The sequence below is a fragment of the Bombus impatiens genome, unplaced genomic scaffold (assembly GCF_000188095.3).
Source record: "Bombus impatiens unplaced genomic scaffold, BIMP_2.2 scf_0075, whole genome shotgun sequence".
Taxonomy (NCBI): Eukaryota; Metazoa; Arthropoda; class Insecta; order Hymenoptera; family Apidae; genus Bombus; species Bombus impatiens.
Window position 1 is genome coordinate 228,830 of NT_176494.1, and position 19,179 is coordinate 248,008.

Below are 19,179 nucleotides of genomic sequence, written 5' to 3' on the forward strand. Positions count from 1 at the left end.
TTAGCTATCAATAAAGCTATTTATATATATACGAAAAAATGGAAATACATATTTCGATTGTTTAAAAAATTGTTGACTCTGAAAAGACCCAAGGTCCACTCTAACCTGTTTGATAAATTTTGAACATGTCAAAAACATTATATTTTAAAAATTTTTCATTGTTTAATAAAACAAAGCCGAAGTAAAATAGTGAAAATTGGGAAAAAGTCACTTAACTGCATTATTACACATTTTACACTTTTTACACTTTTTACACTTTTAAATTTCCCGTAAGTGCACAGAAATTCGCAGTCTATTAGTAAAACTGTAAAACGTAGTTGGGATTTATTCCTTACGATTTTATATAAATTTATTATATAGGGCACATTATAGAGTGTGGGTGTGCTATTATAAAATGAAAGTATGGGTGTTCTATTTCAATATGAAATAGGTACTTAAATGAAGTTAATCTCTGGAAATTTTCAATGAAATAATATTTCTACTGAAAAGCGAGATAATATTAATTTCTATCTTTTGAAAAGTGGTCGCTACAAAAAGCAAAGGCAGCTCTGTATGCATACACTTAATGCAGTCGTATATGTATTATATATAGATCTAATTTAGTCGCAGTATACGTATGTTGATGGAAGGAATTTCGATTCTAAAGTTACACCTACGTTTTGTGGCACGTGTAGTTCGTTCTGTTCAAAATGACTAGAATTATCCATGTAGATTATAAATGATTTATTAAAACATAAAGTATAAAAAAATGACGTCAGAGCACCTCTTTTTATTTATTTCATAATTATCCATGTTGGTAATGTTTTAATAAAATCATTCTGACTGCTGTATAGAAATAAAAGAAACAGAAAAATATCCGATGAAAAATATTCTACTGTAATAGATTCTAAGATGAAATGAAAAATACAGTTGACGATAAAAACGATAGATATTATGATATAACATTTGTGACGAACCAATAATATTCATTTGTATTCTCTATTTTCAGCTGCCCGTTGTAGATCCTTTTCTGGAGAAAGTTTCGCTCTCTGATCTCGGTGAGTACTGTTCTATTAATTATTTACTTGTACATTTATATATTTTGCATTGCGCTTCGATTGGTCTCCTGGGAGTCGGGATTCAAGGTTCTACTGATTATTGATATTTTATATAAATAATGTAGTATATGGATTTTAAACGAATAAAATATTCTAAAAGCATTAAAATTAAAAATAATAAAATAATGTGTGAGAATGATAGAAAAATATTCCGATAAGTTGTTCAAAAAATGATGAAAAAATTCCATTTTACTTATAGTTTATTAATAGACTAGAGATTTTCATACATTTATACCAAGTGCAAATATACGCAAAAATGAATAAGGGTGAGCATACATAAACGTGGAAATATATATGCGTATAAAGCATTAAAAGTGAAATATATCTCATATTTATAACAGTTTCAATTCTTTATCACTGCCTGTAATTTGCATAAATATCCATAGTCTACTTAGTAATAAATCGCTCCGACTTGTTAGAAATACTATAGCATAATTTCTACATATGTGTTATAATATTTATATATCTATACTATATATATAGAATTGAAAATATTTTATTAATTAAAACATGAAATTGTATTATTTTTTTCTGTTGTTTAAGCATCAAAAACCCCGGGAGACTTATTATAAGTAATTAGTAGTTATTCGTATAGACTATGCAGATGATTAAACAATTTATATATGTACATTTTTACATAAAACGATGTCACAATGTTTAAAATTTACAGTGAAACTATTATAATCATATATAATTTGAAATTAATAACAATGAATAATATATATATATATATATATATATACACACGAAAATTAATGGATAGTTTTTATTAAATGAAGTGTATAATACATACACTGATTATATATACTCGAATGTAGGTATGTTATACCATACATTGATTTAGCTTTTCTTGTAACTTCTTGTTTAACTGTTTGCTAACACAAACTCCTTGTGATGATATCCTAATGCTAATAAATTAAAAGTATTTTTGCCCTTTTTTCGAATCTTCTTTTCTCTGTACACGTTAGTATTATTACAATCCATCTCATTTTACTGGTCCCACAACCGAGTACGGTCAGGTGATACAATACTTTCGTGAAAGCTTTCGAAGGAAAAGAGGGGAAAGCTGGTAAATCGATGGAGCAGGTAACATATTTATAAATAAGCGGTAGTTCGTAAATAAGATGCGCAGGATGGATTTGAATGAATTATTAAATCTCGTAGAATTCTAATGAAATTTTTTTACTATCCGTACATTGAATAATAAATAAAATACGATATTTTTATATTATCTTTATTTTTTAGTAATTTTAACAAGATATTGACGATGTTTTTAACTTTTAGTAATATAAAATATATAAATAATATTTTTAATAGCACGATTTGTAATTTATTACGTTTCTAAATATGCTTCGGTTTGGGTCGTAGTATTTGCATGAGGTAAATTTTGCTACATTTAATGTTTCACAATAAAATAAAATACAATTATTGCAATTGTAAGTGTTTATAAATATAGGACTTTATAACTAGATTTTTACGTGCAAGGATACATAAAATATCTAAAGTATTATAGAACACTTTTTATAATATTTAATAAGTAAGACAATTTTCTATCTAACTTCCATCTTTCAAATTATATTTCGAGAAACACGAATGCCTAAAAATTAAGAAGGAACTTATTAGACGCAAAATGGGTAAAATTCTACTGGTACTAAACAAAGAAAAGGTGTAAAAAGATTTGGTAGTATCCTGATAAACGTGGATACTGTCACATTGATATTGATTCGCAGAAGTAGAATTTAGACTTGCAGACAGAATTAGAATTCATGGATTGGATAGAACTGGATTGAACGTATTAGCAAGGATGTTCTATATGAGATAATTTATTCGAATTCATTTCTTTAATATGTTTAGTGTTGAATTAAATTACATTACGTTAAATTAAATTAAATTAAATCAAATCAAACTGAGAATAAAGTACAAAATTATTAAAATAAAGGAAATGACACTTATTTAAAGAAATATACGTAGTAATCAATGTGACGTTGATTAAATGCATAAAACTTGTCAATTTTCATTTGCATTCACATCCAAAGTACCTGCTTCGAATTACTGTTCATGCTTGCTTACTTTTCGTCCCATCTCGTGTTTGATTCTACGAAAAAGAAACATTCGTCGCAATTACCTTTTTTTCTTAAAAGAAAATTCAAAGTACACAATATCGCAAAGAGAAAGAAACGAGAACCGAGTTAAAAACTCACTAACTTGACAAAAATAAAAATTGTCCGACTAGGAACGAGTAAGCATAGCGAACGAAATTCAACAGGAAACTGTAAACATATACCTATACCTGTATGTACAATTTTACATAGTTATGTACTGGCTGTTTCATGCCGTGCAGTGCACAGAAATTTAGTTTGTTCAGGCTGGGTTTCCGAGTAGAAAATATAATATATCCTATAAACTCACAAAAGCTCTAGAATGCTCCAAAAATTGTCCATACATTTTTTTATTTACACACCTACCTCCTATTTTTTAATAAGTTGTACCATTTTTGTTAGAAATAAATTATACCAAATTCATATTTGCAAGGATTGATGTTGACTTACCTTTAATTCGTTTATACGTTTAATACGTTAATTCGTTTTATTTTTTTTAATTAGAATTTGATGTTAGTATTATACTAATTTTTTTTTATCAAATTAATTTGGTTTCCTTGATTAAGAATGACAAATCGTGGATTTTGTTGTCTTTTTTAATTTTTAATTGTACAATTATACAAGTTTTTAATTAACAAGTAATTCGGTTAACCGGTTAATGCGACTGACATGATAACGCATCATATCGCACATTTGCAATGAATGTTACACAACTCGAAAAAACGCGATTTTCGAGTTATCACTATGAAAATGTTGCAGACGCGCTGCTCAACCCATTATGAAAATCTTGTTCATTTATCTTCATAATTTGGTCGATAAAGAGCAGTTACCTCGCTTTTTCTGATTCAGATGACGTTGTGCTGTTTTCTATAAATGCGTCTTATTGTGAATTGCGTCCTAACTAGAAAGAGGGATCTCTAAAGCTAGAAACTGAAAATGAAGAAAAAATATACTTGAACCTGTTTCATAAACATTATTTTCCTTCTTCGTAAATTTGATTTAATCGTGTACAGAAATAATGTTTCGCTTCTTCTGGAATATCTAGTTCTTCGAGTTGAATCGAAAGAAAGAAATATCATCGATATCGATCGAATATCATTCGATTATGTACAAAAATTACAAATACAGTCCTCAATTTCTTATTCCTTTTTAAAGTATTCCATTCAATTTTGTTAGATGTTTCCAGAATTTTTATTATCTTCTTCCCTTTCTAATCAGAACTGTTATTTCATTCATTATCTAATAAAATCGTAACCTTAAATATGTTAACCTATTAACCCGATCATTTTGCTAATTAACATTCAAGGAGAAGAAAGACTAGTTAATTTTGGTTAGAACAATTTTAGTCCTTGCAAATATAATCTATGTAACTGGTTTTTAAGGCCTATAAAGAAATTATATAGGAAAATTCGATTAATTAAATATTTAACTCATCTTCTCTGGTCTTCTTCTTAAGAAGTTAATTATTATGCTTGAAAAATATTTCTATATACGTATGCATTACAACACTTTCTACTCAAGAAATTCGATATTACTCCAAACAACGAAAATTTTTTGTTCATCATGTTGAAACACCGTATGAGTACTTACAACCATCGTGTACGTGCGAGTGTAATCGATAAATTACTCAGTAACGTACGGATTTAGGGGGTGATATTTGCGATACGAATATCCCAGGTCGAATCGATCAAAAACAACTTTAAATTAAACCAGGAAGCTTATCCTGTGTACTCGACGATCTATATTGGTTGCTCCTTGAAATTGTGATACTGAGTCCTTCGGTATTCCTCTTCTCCCCTCCATTTCACTGTCTGTCGTGGGTGGATGGAGCCGATCGATGAATTCCCGGGAGTCCAGCTCGCTCGCGTGTACGTTAAACAAAGACAGAAGATACGGAACTTCCAAGAGATGTGACGGATAGAAAGGGTTGATTCTTGAATACGCGAAACTGATAGTAACATAGACAAGTGAGAGAAAAGGGAACATAGACACACGAATTTTCGAAGGAAAAAAGAAAATGAAAGAAAGAAGGTAAATAGCAGAGAGAAAAACAGGGACAGGGAAAGAATGCACCTATAGATAGATGCGATAAACGGAGTGTGATTTTCGAATGTGAAGTTTAGCAAATTTTGTATGGTGTAAAAATGAGGAAGTACGTGGTATACTTTCATAAAAAAAAGTAGACATTAGGTTTTCATTATTTACCGAGATTTGTAGGTAGCGATAGTCTTATATTTCACGTATAGATGAGGGAAATGGAAAACATATACATATACATATACAAGGATAGATAGAGGTTGTGGTTTTGGGGAGTTTAACGTATTAAAAAATGATAAAAGTGCACGCTACTCATGTTATCACGTCTCTTGTGATTGTTGAAAATACTAGATATTTATAGCTTGGTACTACAAGTTTCGTGTTTCACATATGGTTCATTTATAGCAAGTTCAGATTTCATGATACATCTCGTAGAATGGTAGACGAAGTGGCGAGTAAAACAAGGGGTTAGAAAGAAAATAGTAGAGATAGTACTTTATCGAACTATAAAATGGGAGTAGAAAAATCCTCGGCTAACAATAAGGGGGATGGATGAAAGCAGGGCAGAACCGACCAAGGGAGAAGATAAGCTCTGACCGGTGCAAGGTCGGCGAGATTGCATTCTATGACGCATTCGCACATTTGTATTTGGGTCTAGGTCATGGGATGGTATACGTTCGATAATACGGAAACTCGACAAGGCGAGTTAATAGAATTTTTGTACTACTTCGTTGCTGTGTTTTCGATACGTTGTTTCTGCTTCTATAGGTACACATTGTTGCATAACATTTAGAAAAACAGGGTTTCATTGTTTTGATCGATTACAGTCGATGAAAGCTTACGATGGTTTGTGTATTGTACAAGGTATTTCGATTATGATGAATGTCTAAATGAAGTGAATTTCATATTGAAAATAAGAAAATTACTAAAAAGAATTTACATGCATTAATAATTGCAAGCTGCACTTACTATCTTTTATAGAATCATTTAATTATTTGAAATTATCTATTAAATCACATAGCGATAATAAATTTGAGTATCTTTAATACCAAAGTATATACCTACATACATATACAATATACGGGTATACATATACAGGGTGGTTTGTAACTGGTGGTATAAGCGGAAAGGGAGTGATTCTACGCGAAAAAAGAAGTCGAAAATATAGAATAAAAATTTTTTTAATTTTTTTTTTCTTTTCTTTAATTTTTCCATTGAGACAACGATGTACAGTGAGATCCGTTATAACGAGACGTGATAAAGTGCACGCGTACCGAGCGAAAATTCAAAGTCGATTTTCTCGAAAACAAAGCCTCAAACGAAAAATTGTTGATTAAACAATGTACCATATTTCTTTTACCATCTTCTACCAGTTCATGTTTAATGGCATTGTACTTTTGAAACACCCTGTATATCACTTTCCTGCTACAAGCGATTAAAGTTTCTGAACAATAATGCACATGTACTCGATCGGCAAGCCTCGTATGAAATATGAAAAGAACGGAAATACATATATAACCTGGAATAAAAAGTTAGACGAAGACGAAGCTTCGTTGCAAAACAAAGGATCGTTTGTTTGTTAGGAAGCTGTATGAAGAAATGTTGTATTACTTGGCGATATATATACGTGCAGTTCCATCAAACAGGTTTAATGCTCAAACGCGATTTTCTACAACGGTGGTCTCTAAGAGAATGTTTATTTATAATTCAACGATATATGTATGTATACATAAATACATAGGTGGATATTTGGGTTGAAGTCATTGGAAAATCTACTACTGCTGTTCAAATTTGACTATGTCTATAACCACTTTCGTTATGTTCGGATGGGGCTGAATGATAATTCATGCTATTACGATTTTATACTACCGATGAAATCCAACTTTTCGTGATGTAAAATACAATGCTACCTTTAATCTTTTGTCTTTTAATATTTATCAGCATTTTAATCTAATTTCAACTCAAATGTCAGTTTTTAAATTTACATATAGGTACTAACAATAAGTATGTATATAGGATGTCTAGGTTAATGCAATATACGTATCAGCATCTTTAATTTGATAGAATATTTAATACTACAACTACCAACTTGCCCACTATAATAAATATTCTGCGTATAAATAATTGTAAATAAAGTGATACAATGGAAAAAAAATATATAATATATATATTATAATGATTTGAATCATGATTTTAAATAAAATGTAGAGATACTTTATTTTGTACGTCGAAGACAAGGCAATAATATGCTTTTGCTCCTTTCAAATATACTATCATAATATACATACATATAAGAATGTTTTCAAGCAATTTTGCAATTGGGCTATATGAGAGTACGGTGGCTATTTTCTGATCGCGTTATATATGAGGTCCTATTGTATTGTGCCAAAATCACATATTGTGTATAGTTTTTGATAATTGCAAAAGCAAAAGTACTAAAATCTATCGTTTTGGCAAATTGATAGTTATATTGTTCAGTTGCAAAGAAAAATATGGAAGACTCTAAAACATTTTATTATTAAGTGTTAGAAAATTCTGTTAAAAAATATGACAGTTGATTAATAAATATTAATAAAAATTATAAACGTCAGAAATACCGAAAACTCTTGGAAACAAGCTATAAGGATCTTCTTATTCGCGAAAATTGATTGGTATTTACTTAATCAGCTGAAAATAAAATGCAAACACAGGATACGTATCTTTTAAACGAAAATAACCTCTTATTAACGAAAATTCCTTTCAGAAACTTGAAAAATATTTTTGACAGTTCAAGCCTCTAAAACTCATTGACCTGTACTTACACGGCCTAAAAAGAATGTCTTTTTATTGCGTGTACAGATTCATTTGCTATTTCTACATCTAATCAATGATAACCCTGTTCTAGATGAAAAATTTTTTCCGCAGTTGTATATCTTTTATTTTATTCTATAAAAGGTGCACCATATAATTGTCGAGTCGTATTTTGTCTATTTTTTTGCAAATAAACTTTTGTTACGTAAAACAGGCACGTAAAACAAAGGCGTAAAAAGTAAGGAGTTTTACCTGTTACAATTCTCAAAAGCAGGCGCAATATTAAATGCTTATTTTGAATAAATACTACTCGTTTTAATCATTATTGCAACATGTTCCTCAAGGGGCAATTATCTGTAGAGTACAAATGACTGCATTGAATCATTCCCTTCGAGCATTTCGTTGAAGCCGGATCTCATATAGTACTGTGTAATAATAATCATGATAATGGTTATTATCGATTAACCGTCACTATGCACGTGACTGTATTTGTTGCTAAACCGAGGCAATCGATAATTCTAGCAGCATATGATGTTCCGATTAAAGTATGTTCGATTAGCGTTTCATTATTTTTGGAACGTTCTAATTTATAGTAAAAAAATTTATTCGAGTCAAATTTTAGGTCATGAAGTAATCAGTAATCCTTCCTCTTATTTTATTTTAAACTCACTTTTGGCTAGTTATCTATTTTTTACATAGCTTCTTCAGAGCTTCTGTATTTTATATGATTCAAGGAGATAACTTCCCTCTTACATTATTTAAACTTAAACCAAGCTCAACAGTAATAATCAACAAACACGTGAATATGCAAGTTAACTTATAATTCACATCCCTCACTAAGGAAGAAAATTCTTATTTAGATAGGCTAACTATTCGAGAAAATGAAAATAAACATTTTCTCTGTCAATAAATCCACATAGCAATGATGAAACTTACTGTCAGCGAAACACCTGGGTCTTTAATACAACTCCATGCCTGAACAAGATAAAAATACGAAAAATAGAAAGGAAAACAGCCATGGAATTAAAATATCTTGAAATAAACCAACAGGGAGAAAGCGAATATATCGTAATATAGTAAACAAGCAGTTTTTACCTTGAAAGCGATCGTCATATGCGAGTAACATCGTAAGAAGAGGAATTTACAAGCCGAGCCCCTTGCTGGTAGATCGCCAGATTTACTCGAGCATCTCGAGTATTGCTATCGATCAGGTAGCTAGCCTATCTACTACTCTCTAACTCAACTATTGCTTCGATCCAATTTCATCCAATGATCCAATCTAAACAATACTATTTTACTTTGACGACAAAGAAAAGCAACAGATCGCAAAGCTATCGACCTATCTATCTATCTAACACATCATTTATTATACGTGTTTTATAATTAAAGATACAGGAATGAAGCCGAGTAGAAAAATAGGAAATACGAAAATAGGGAAATAGGGAAATTCAAAATGTGAGATAGAGGAATCTCGACTGAATTTTTTCTTGGCATGAACATCAGCTTTCGTGTGGAGTTATTCTTGGCACGATCGTCCATGACGATGACGAGCATCGTCGATGAGGTGGTGGTCGGCAATAGAAGGAAGACACGAAGTAGTCGGAGACGGTTATTCGGTTCGCCAGCGACGGAATCGAGGAACTTTGCGACGCGTCGTCGGTCAAAGAGTGATGATTATTGGTATCGAGAGTAACCCTATTGCGGATATAGAGTTGTCAGGTGAAACTTTGGTTCATTAAGACGATCCTCGAGAGCCTAGAAAACTAGAAACTCTTCCAACTGCGAATAGTCTCTTGCACTTATTCCTTTTCATAATCGTTATACTTACGATTTAATCTCAGATTATCGTTTCATTTTGGAAAAATAAGAGGAAATCATTTGATATATTATTTTCTACATTTATATCTAAATATGATGTTTTCTAAATTTGGTCATAATATGGATAACGTTATTTACTGCGACACTCCTTTGTGGAAAGATAAAAGATAAAATTTCTTGGGGGGGGGGATATAATTTTTATATTTTCTAAATTTAAATATAAACATAATACTTTCTAAATGTTATAATAACATGGGATTATTATGGATAATTTTCTTTTTGAAAAAGTAGGAGGAAGCTGTCTGGTGGTGTAATATTTTAGTATTTTCTAAATTGTAATATAAATATAATCTTTTTAAGATTTTATTACAACATGGAATTGTTTCGAACAACTTTATTTGTGAAAAATTGCAATCGTTGTATGATTATCAAGACTCTTTTAGCAAGATATTTAAGTTGGTTAGGTACATGTTAAATGTTTATATGTATATGAGAAACACGAGTGATAATTGCCGTGAGAGGTATTGAGATAGATCTATTGGTGAGATATTGTGATTAGAATGACCACCTTACATTTGACTGAGATCCAACTGTCAATTATCCATCACATATCCGACCGATTGGCAATGAAAATGTTCCTATTTATAAGTTATGCATTTGCAACATTTCGATATTATATTCGTGTGTTTTTGTCAAGGACTCCTACTGGAATTTTTGGAAAATTTCTTCTCGTTAAACTCAGTATTTTCGGCGAATTTTTACGTTAAGGGTAATGATCCATAGATCATAGATCCTCCATACACAATAATATTTTGATCTTATTTTAGCAACTTGTCGTAAATAAGAAATTCGCTTCGCTGGATTGTATTCACTTTCTTCAAATACTGTTTACTCTACGCATAGATATATCGATTGCGGAGGTATACAGTTGATCCTAGACTATAAATAATCGTCCTTCTTAAATGAACGCATCCTCGAAAATTTGCAGACAAATTGCTTCGCCTCCCAAACTATTCCAACGTATTAAATATTTCTATTATTTTCAACTACAAATAAAATATAATTTCTATTTTTTTATTTTTTATTATTAGATATAGCTTAAATTATCCCTCAAAACTTTTATTTTTCCAATTAATAATATCGCAATAAGATATTAGAATATTATAGTAAAAATGTAGCACTTCTTGGGTGCCAGTAAAAATCCACATGTTTCAGTTGACTGGTAGACTCGAGGAGGAAGTTATCATTTATAAAAAAAAGTATTTGTTATCCTAACAATAAAGTTGGATACTTATAGAAATATCTATAAATCTTCGAAACATTATTCAACCAAATAATTGGATCATAAATTACAATGTAAAAGGTCTGCGCATCAAATTCGAAGTTCGCCAAGTTACTTTTTGCCATGATTCGTCCAACAGCTCAAGTGTCATGGACCAAACAAACTCTATTTCGATCCTCGGTTTTATCAGAACCCAGATCAATTTATTTGCATCCTCGATGAATTTTTCGCCACCAGCAAAAACATCCTAAATTTTAACGAACAGAATTGAAATTTCATCTCGCGATTAACATTTAGTAGTTTTTAATTCCACTTTAATTTCAATTCAGTATCGAAGATTCATTTGAAAAATTTCTGTAATTCTTTCAGCCGAAATATCAATTTCTTTATAACGTTTTTTTTTTTTAAATAACTTTGCCTCTTTGCCTAAACTTTAAATCAAGTAAATGTTTTTCTGTTATTTAATCAATTGAATTTTTTGCATTATTCTTTATCATAGATTCAATATTTCAGCTTTCCAAGCAAAGGATAACATATTATGTAGTGCTAAAAATCGCAGTATAAGTAAAAAAACAAGGCTATCTTGTAGCCTTTTAGAAAAATACTAAACATGCTTCAATCCAGGAAATTTTATTTTATCTAATTTTAGAACTTGGAGATAATTATAGGAATTATTATTATAGATTAATATCTATAATTGTCGTTAATTTTCATTAATATCTGAATTATAATGCCTATATACTTTTATGTTATCGATAGATAACTACTGATTTATTTTTGCATCATTGCCAATTGTTATTTGATCTTTTTTATTATTCTACAACTGTCGATATTCGAATTTTATTACATTTGTTTCCCTCCTTATAATTTTTAAAATTACAAATCTTAGTAAATGTATAGTTCACATTTCATTTTTTAGATATAATTGTAGACTGAAAAAGCTGTAAAAAAAGCTTTTATGAAAAAATAGTATGATATTATCTCTCCTCTGCAATAATCCTCGAGCAAAATTGGGGAAAGGTCTATTGTGTAAAGCAAATCCGTATAATTAATCGTAATCGAAAAACTCGGTGGAATTCAATTTGAGCCTCGTAAAACATTCTCTCTTTTGTGTATGTGTGTGTGTATCGCCACTTCCTTCTTGTTACGACATTATAGATTACCGAAAATAATATTTTCCTTTTATCCTCATTAGCATCGTGGATATTATAATCAGACGAAGAATTCATCTGACAACTCAAAAGTCGATCTAACTTCCTAGTCAATGTACATGGAGAAACCAAATACAAATACGATACATAGAGAACTTGAGTTCTGTGTTTAGTTGGTTCCGTAGAATGAATTTATTGATTAAATATCGAAAATTTTGAACCAGTTTCGTTCAAATTTAGCAACTATTGACAGAATGATTTGGAATTATGAAATCCCGTTTCAATAATATACAGATACATATACATCATACAATGATTAATTTAATTCTCGCACTTTTTACTAGTCATAGTAGCGTCGCAATCAAACGTCTAAACATGGAATAAAATTTCCTGAAAAGGGAAGAGGAAAGAAAAACTAAATGTATGCATTAAAACAAATATAGATATAATTAATGAAAATTATTTCAATAAGAAAAAGGGCTTGGTCATTGATTTAAATCGCCAAGATAGGCGTTTCGATGATGAAATCTCGAACAAGTTGTGGTTCGAGTAGATAGTGAATCGGTAGTACGATAGAAATTTTCGAGGCGATGTCACCGCGGACAGAATCAATATCAGGGGCAAAAGTCCGGTCACGGAAAGTGACGATGGAAAATAATGCTGGCCCTGCATTATTACTCGAATGCTAAGGGAGTCGGTGCCACGTTGAGGAAGGTCACGGGTGCCTGGTGGAGTGAAGACGGTGATCCTGTTTACTCGAAAGATCTCATCAAGGAGTTTGAGGTGGAGAATCCACCGCTCGAGGATGAGCTCGCTTGGATTCTCAAAAAAGGTATTTCGCTATCCGACGCTTGATATTTCGAGTTCCGAGTGTCGTTTCCAATAGGAGTTTATATCGTTATGAGTGAACGTTATCGTTGATAGAATTATTACTGACGTTTCTCGTAATTTGAAATCGTACAATACCCGATGGATGAGACCATTTTATGTGAATTTTTCGTTTAATCTGTTATCCGGGTCAACTGTTAATTAGAAACTCGTATGAACATGAAATTGGAAATTAATCAAGACAAATCAATTTTAGTGCCTCCAAATTTAATAATTGGGAAGTTTCTTTCACCACGCTGTTAAAACATCACGCTTTGATAAACTATACATTAGAGAAATCAAATTTTCAATAATTGTATCTAGAAAGAGAGATAGGCACCGCTAACGAGAAAATATTGAAGCACAGAATGCAGAATTCAATAGTATAAGATTCAACTCTGCAACTGGAATTGTCGACAGACTGTAACTTGTAACGACTACTGGAGGGTAAAATGTCATTCTAATTCACAGATTTCATATAAATCATTTTAACGTCAAGAGTATTTTCAAATTACGGCAATTTCCTGACTGGAGAATTGGCATAATAACCACGACGTAGTTATCATTCTGACTTTTATTCCTTGTATTTAACCGTGCAAAACGAAAAACAGGAAAATCGATGTAACGCATGTGACGCATGTGATGCGTTCAGACCGTTGCACGTCGCGTCGCGTTGCAAAGCATGAACAGGTACCTACCTATTCCGAGCACTAAACATGTTAAGGACATTGTAGTTATTAGCGTTTCTAAATTGGTATATAGTGAAAATATGTAAATAGTTACACATGTATATTTACAGTTTCGGATAATATTTAAAATTTCTTTTAAGTTTAATCTATTTAAATTTTAAAAATTTGTTTGAGAATGTGAACAATTTTTAATGCAAATACATTTTGCATATTTTGTTCGTGATTATTAGGGAAATCTGCAAATTGTTAAACACAAAACAATTTTCGTATATCTTTATGATTTTTTGCAGAATTAGAAATATTGGGTTGGCAACTAAGTGATTGCGGATTTTATCAATACCACTTAATGACAACCCAATATCAGATCAAAAGATGATTTAACGATGCTTTGAGAGTTTCGTGACGTGATAATTGAATACTCATTTTGAGAAACTGTTTTTTGTTAACTATACTGACGCGTTTCCCAGCCGATTCGCCATCACTCTCTTGATCAGTATATTTAAAACACGATGACGACGAACGACAGGTTAACTGTACTGCACAGTCTTCGCCAGTCAGTAGCTTCATGATCTTTGTACAGAAAGCCCGTGTAGTGAACGTTTCTCTAACCAGCACGCGTACAATTTATTCCAGCATAGTAAGCGAGCCTTCATCAGTATATTTATAATTCACATTTAATCAAAATCTAAATTCTTAAATCTACTATACAATCACCTTATCAAAAGATAGTTTCACCTATTGTTATCCGAGCAGAAAAACATCCGTTTGGCCAAGGTTTTGTCAATTTTTACGCGTTCAGTTCATTCAGTTCATCACACAGTTCCTCGCACTTATCATTGTTTTCGTTAGTGTATTTGTACTTTAGTCTCTGGTACAAAGTAACGATTTGAATTTACAACGCGATCTCTTTAACGATAGATAGATGCATGTTCCCTTTACAGAGAATTCGTTTAACGAAGAATTTATTTTTATGTATGATGATTTTTACTCGATATTCCATATTCAATTTATTACACGTTTTACGGGTCGTTGGTATACTTACAGTTGACCTCACAATCAGCAAATAGAATCTTTATTTTCCCATATAATTCTATTATCAACCAATCGATTCGTAATCGTTTATCCGTTTTATACGCGTAGTAAAATTGAACGAAAACGGAAGGACAAACAAATAATATGAAATGTAATGGAATAGCTTTAAAAAAATGATCTCTGCTATAGTGATGTAGAAAATATATTTTAATGAATGTTTTGTATGTTTTGTATAATACGTATGTTTATAAATACTTGGAAAGTCTATGTTACTTGTGAAAGAATCTCTCGTGTGATTCAAAGTTAGTGTTAATATCAGTGAATTAAAAGTGTTAATTCTCAAAATTAGTATTACATATTTATCATATATATATATGTATATGGTTTATATGTGTACGGTGAATGTCGGTGCTACGACCTTGATTTTTCTGTAATTTACAATTAATCGAGGAAACGAGTTTTTTATTCAACCATATATGTCACGTAACATACAGTGACTCACGAAATATGTACATGAATACATATAAGAATTTTTTACGAATATATTGTATGTAAGTATATAGAAGTCAGAAGATATGTACTGCAAATGTATTTAGTAAAAAATTAGTATACAACATGAATAGTCATTCTAAACCTGTAATATACAGTGTCAATCAAAGATTTCTATAAGTATCTGAATACTTTTGATTAAAGAGAATTAGTTGAATTTCATTTAATTTGTAGCAAAATAATTATTATAACGTATTAGTGAACAGTGTATAGGAAGACGACTTTAATTTATTATTCATTTATGCACTCCTAATTACCTTTAAGGTGGAAGAAAGTTATCGTGTTAAGGAAAAAAGGTGATCAGATTCATGAAGGATACATATAATCTGAATGGCGGGAATTTAACTGGAATTTTGTTCACTTCATATGACACCCACACATCCATTTTATTCTATCACAAGCTGTTATTCAACGGCACTTCATCCTATTGACACTGTTGTTACAGTTCTCCCAGTTTCGTGATTGTTTTTTTCCCCGTCTCATAGTATTTTTACTCTTTTTCTCTTCCATGCTGCTGCTATGTTCTCTTAGATCTTGTATATTTGCGTCCTCGAAAACTTTCCTCGCTTTTCGCCCCTTTTTCTCTTTTCCTTCTTTTCTGTCTCTCTCTCTCTCTCTCTCCCTCTCTCTCTCTCTCTCTCTCTCTCTGCCTCCTGTTATTCATTGTGATTTTGCATGTCCTCGAAAAAGCTGTTGCTTGCTTTTCAAGGGTGACCAAAATGATAAAAATGGTAAGTGTTTCGTTTCATATTCTGTTCCCGATATTAAAACATGTTGTTCAATCTGTACTTCATTGATTCGTACTTATTACGTTTAAAACGTTACGTTTATTTTTATCTTTAGTTTTCAAATTTTCATTTGAATTTCAATACATTTTATTTTCAAATCTCACGTCAACTCATATCGCGTTTGTTGGAAAAATTTCATAGACTTTTTATTGGTATGTCTATTATTTTTTATAATCTTGATAATTGTTATCTGATATATCTATGTACCGTTCTTTTCAACGGTTTAATAGCAAAGTGTCTTTCTTTTTCAAAAGTTAGTTAACAGCAATATCTCGAGTGTGTTATTATCTTAAAGTTAAAGTAAAGTTCTTAGTACATTACTACTTCTTATTTCACTACTATTAATACTTTAATAATGGGATTGTTCGAGAAAACATTATTAACACATTTAGGCTATGTAAAAGTACACATGTACGTCTTTTGTATATTATCATTTAAACACTGGTTACATAAAAGTATCTCTTTTTACATAAAATTGTTGTATTTTGATCAGAAATTGAATACTTCAGAAAAACTTGTTATAATATTAATATATCAATATAAAAAATGATAACGACGAGAGTATGTACATATATTTTTTCAATATTATTATGAAAATATTGTTTTACTACATTAATAGTGATATTATTCAAAGAGAGATAAGAGAAATTATCTTAAAATACAATATAATATTGCATAAAATGGAAAAAGAAATTAATTTATATTTTATATTTCATACTTTTTTATGAAACCATAATTAGATACCTGTAACGTCTGAATTGATATGACATACATTCATTTATTCGCGTCATAAAATTTTTAATATCTGAAGCAAAATTATTTCTATTATTTCCCTCATTCATTACCCTCTCTTTTCTCATTTCGTTTATTACGAAATAAATACCATACATACGAAAACAGTTAATAATCGTCATAATGCATGGAAACTTTACAGCGAAACAGCATACATATGTATATACTCTAGCTCTGAGTAATGGAATTCTAGGCTACGTGTTGCTAACGTTATACCTTACTTCCTTGTTATTAGAAGCAACTGCGTATATTACGTGATGTAACAACAAATAAGTAGTACACTGATATACAGAATGTTTCATTTATTTCGAATTCTTAAATATCTTATGTTATATACTTCTATCAATGAAAAAATTGTATCAGAACAAAATTAGTTGATTCAAAATATTATGATATTTTGAGTTATATATGCAAAACAATATTCTTGTATTTACATTCTGTTTGTTTTTTATATGATAAGCTCTACAAAATTAAGGTTAATATCATTTAAACTTAAACTAATTTTTATGCATTGTGAAGTAACTAACAAGCAACACTGTTTAACTGATAATGGCATCACGCAGATTTTGTCATATTAATTAAAAGTATACTACTTATAAAAACTTGTAAAAATTTAAACAAAAAATTTTCATGATACTCAGTACACATTTCTAATAAGCGATTCTCTCGTATGTTTGTTATTTTGACATAACTGTATTTCATATTTGTTATATATATTCAAAGGTAGCGCCAAGACTTTTGATTCGGCGCCGAATTCTGTTACCATAACCTATCATAATATAGTCACAACCACGGAATCACGGTCGTGGTCATAGCCATAACAGTTATATTTATAATATAGGTCGTACTCGCAAGTATGAAAAGTATCATTTTATCAAGATTAAACTATTTGAGTATGTAAAAGTGTCAAGTGTCAACTTTTTTGTTATGTAGATTAAATGTTATAATAATTCGTTCCGGCTGATAAGGCTTGAAAGTAATTCGAAAAATATTGTGTAAATTGTAAGAACATTGTGACATCGCATGAAAAAATAAAGATGCTACGTCGTAACCAAAAAGCGTTACTCTACTGTGAACTATTTGGACTTTCAGAGGAGGACGAATCACAGATTTTCGTAAAGTTCTTCAAATTTCACAAGTGTTATGATCTAATACCAACCAGCGCTAAATTAGTTGTTTTTGATACGCACCTCCTCGTCAAGAAGGCCTTCTTTGCTCTCGTCTACAATGGTAAGTTGCAAAATTATATATATTTGTATAGCATTTTAATGATCATTATTTCATTTCATTGCACAAAATCAATTTTTTGTCATGGGAAACATTTACATTTACTGCATGCAGTATGATTTAATGCATTTGTAAATATTTAACAAATTATTTTTGATATTTTTGTATTTATTACTGATAAAATTATTTATTTTATCGTATATTACATAAATAACTTTATATACAGGTGTGAGAGCTGCACCACTATGGGACAGTTCAAGACAAGAATTTGTTGGAATGCTAACTATAACAGACTTTATAAAAATCTTACAGATGTACTATACCAGCCCATCTGTAACAATGGATGAATTAGAAGAACATGAATTAGATACATGGAGAAGTAAATATTTTTTATCGATAGATGTTGTATAGATTATATATGTTCAAAGATATAAATATTTGAAATTTTATCATTTTAGAAGTCTTGAAAGATCAAGTGCATCCATTAGTGAGCATTGGCCCAGATGCATCTTTATACGAGGCCATTAAAACTCTAATTCAAAATAGAATTCATCGTTTGCCTGTGATAGATCCAGATACTGGAAATGTTCTCTATATTTTGACACACAAACGAATCCTTAGGTTCCTGTTTCTTTATGTAAGTATGAAACAAGAAGAATTGTAAAATCAGAGGAACTACTTATCGGCATATATATCTTATTTGAATAATTCATTAACAGATACACGAGCTACCAAAACCATCTTTCACCAGTAAAACATTGAGGGATCTAAGGATAGGTACCTTTGAGAACATAGAAACAGCAACAGAAGAAACTAGCATAATTTTAGCTTTAAAGAAATTTGTTGAAAGGAGAGTTTCTGCATTACCAATTATTGACACTGAAGGAAAGTTGGTTAATATTTATTCAAAGTTTGATGTTATTGTAAGTGAATTTTATAAGTCTCAAATACTATACTTTTA

General features: G+C 30.5%; 1 protein-coding gene and 1 long non-coding RNA gene across 2 annotated transcripts in view; both read left to right on the forward strand.

The window, feature by feature from the left end:
• LOC100750102 (serine-rich adhesin for platelets) overlaps positions 1-19,179 on the forward strand; it is a 134,543-nt gene that overhangs the window by 111,839 nt on the left and 3,525 nt on the right. The window contains exons 9-13 of the mRNA XM_003485673.4: positions 989-1,037; positions 18,084-18,221; positions 18,445-18,597; positions 18,677-18,855; positions 18,938-19,141. Coding sequence (XP_003485721.1) covers positions 989-1,037; positions 18,084-18,221; positions 18,445-18,597; positions 18,677-18,855; positions 18,938-19,141 — 723 coding nt within the window. The remainder of the gene's footprint in view (positions 1-988; positions 1,038-18,083; positions 18,222-18,444; positions 18,598-18,676; positions 18,856-18,937; positions 19,142-19,179) is intronic.
• LOC117152584 lies at positions 9,559-12,214 on the forward strand. The gene is made up of 2 exons (XR_004462981.1): positions 9,559-9,742; positions 12,043-12,214. It is a non-coding gene; the product is annotated as an uncharacterized LOC117152584 (long non-coding RNA).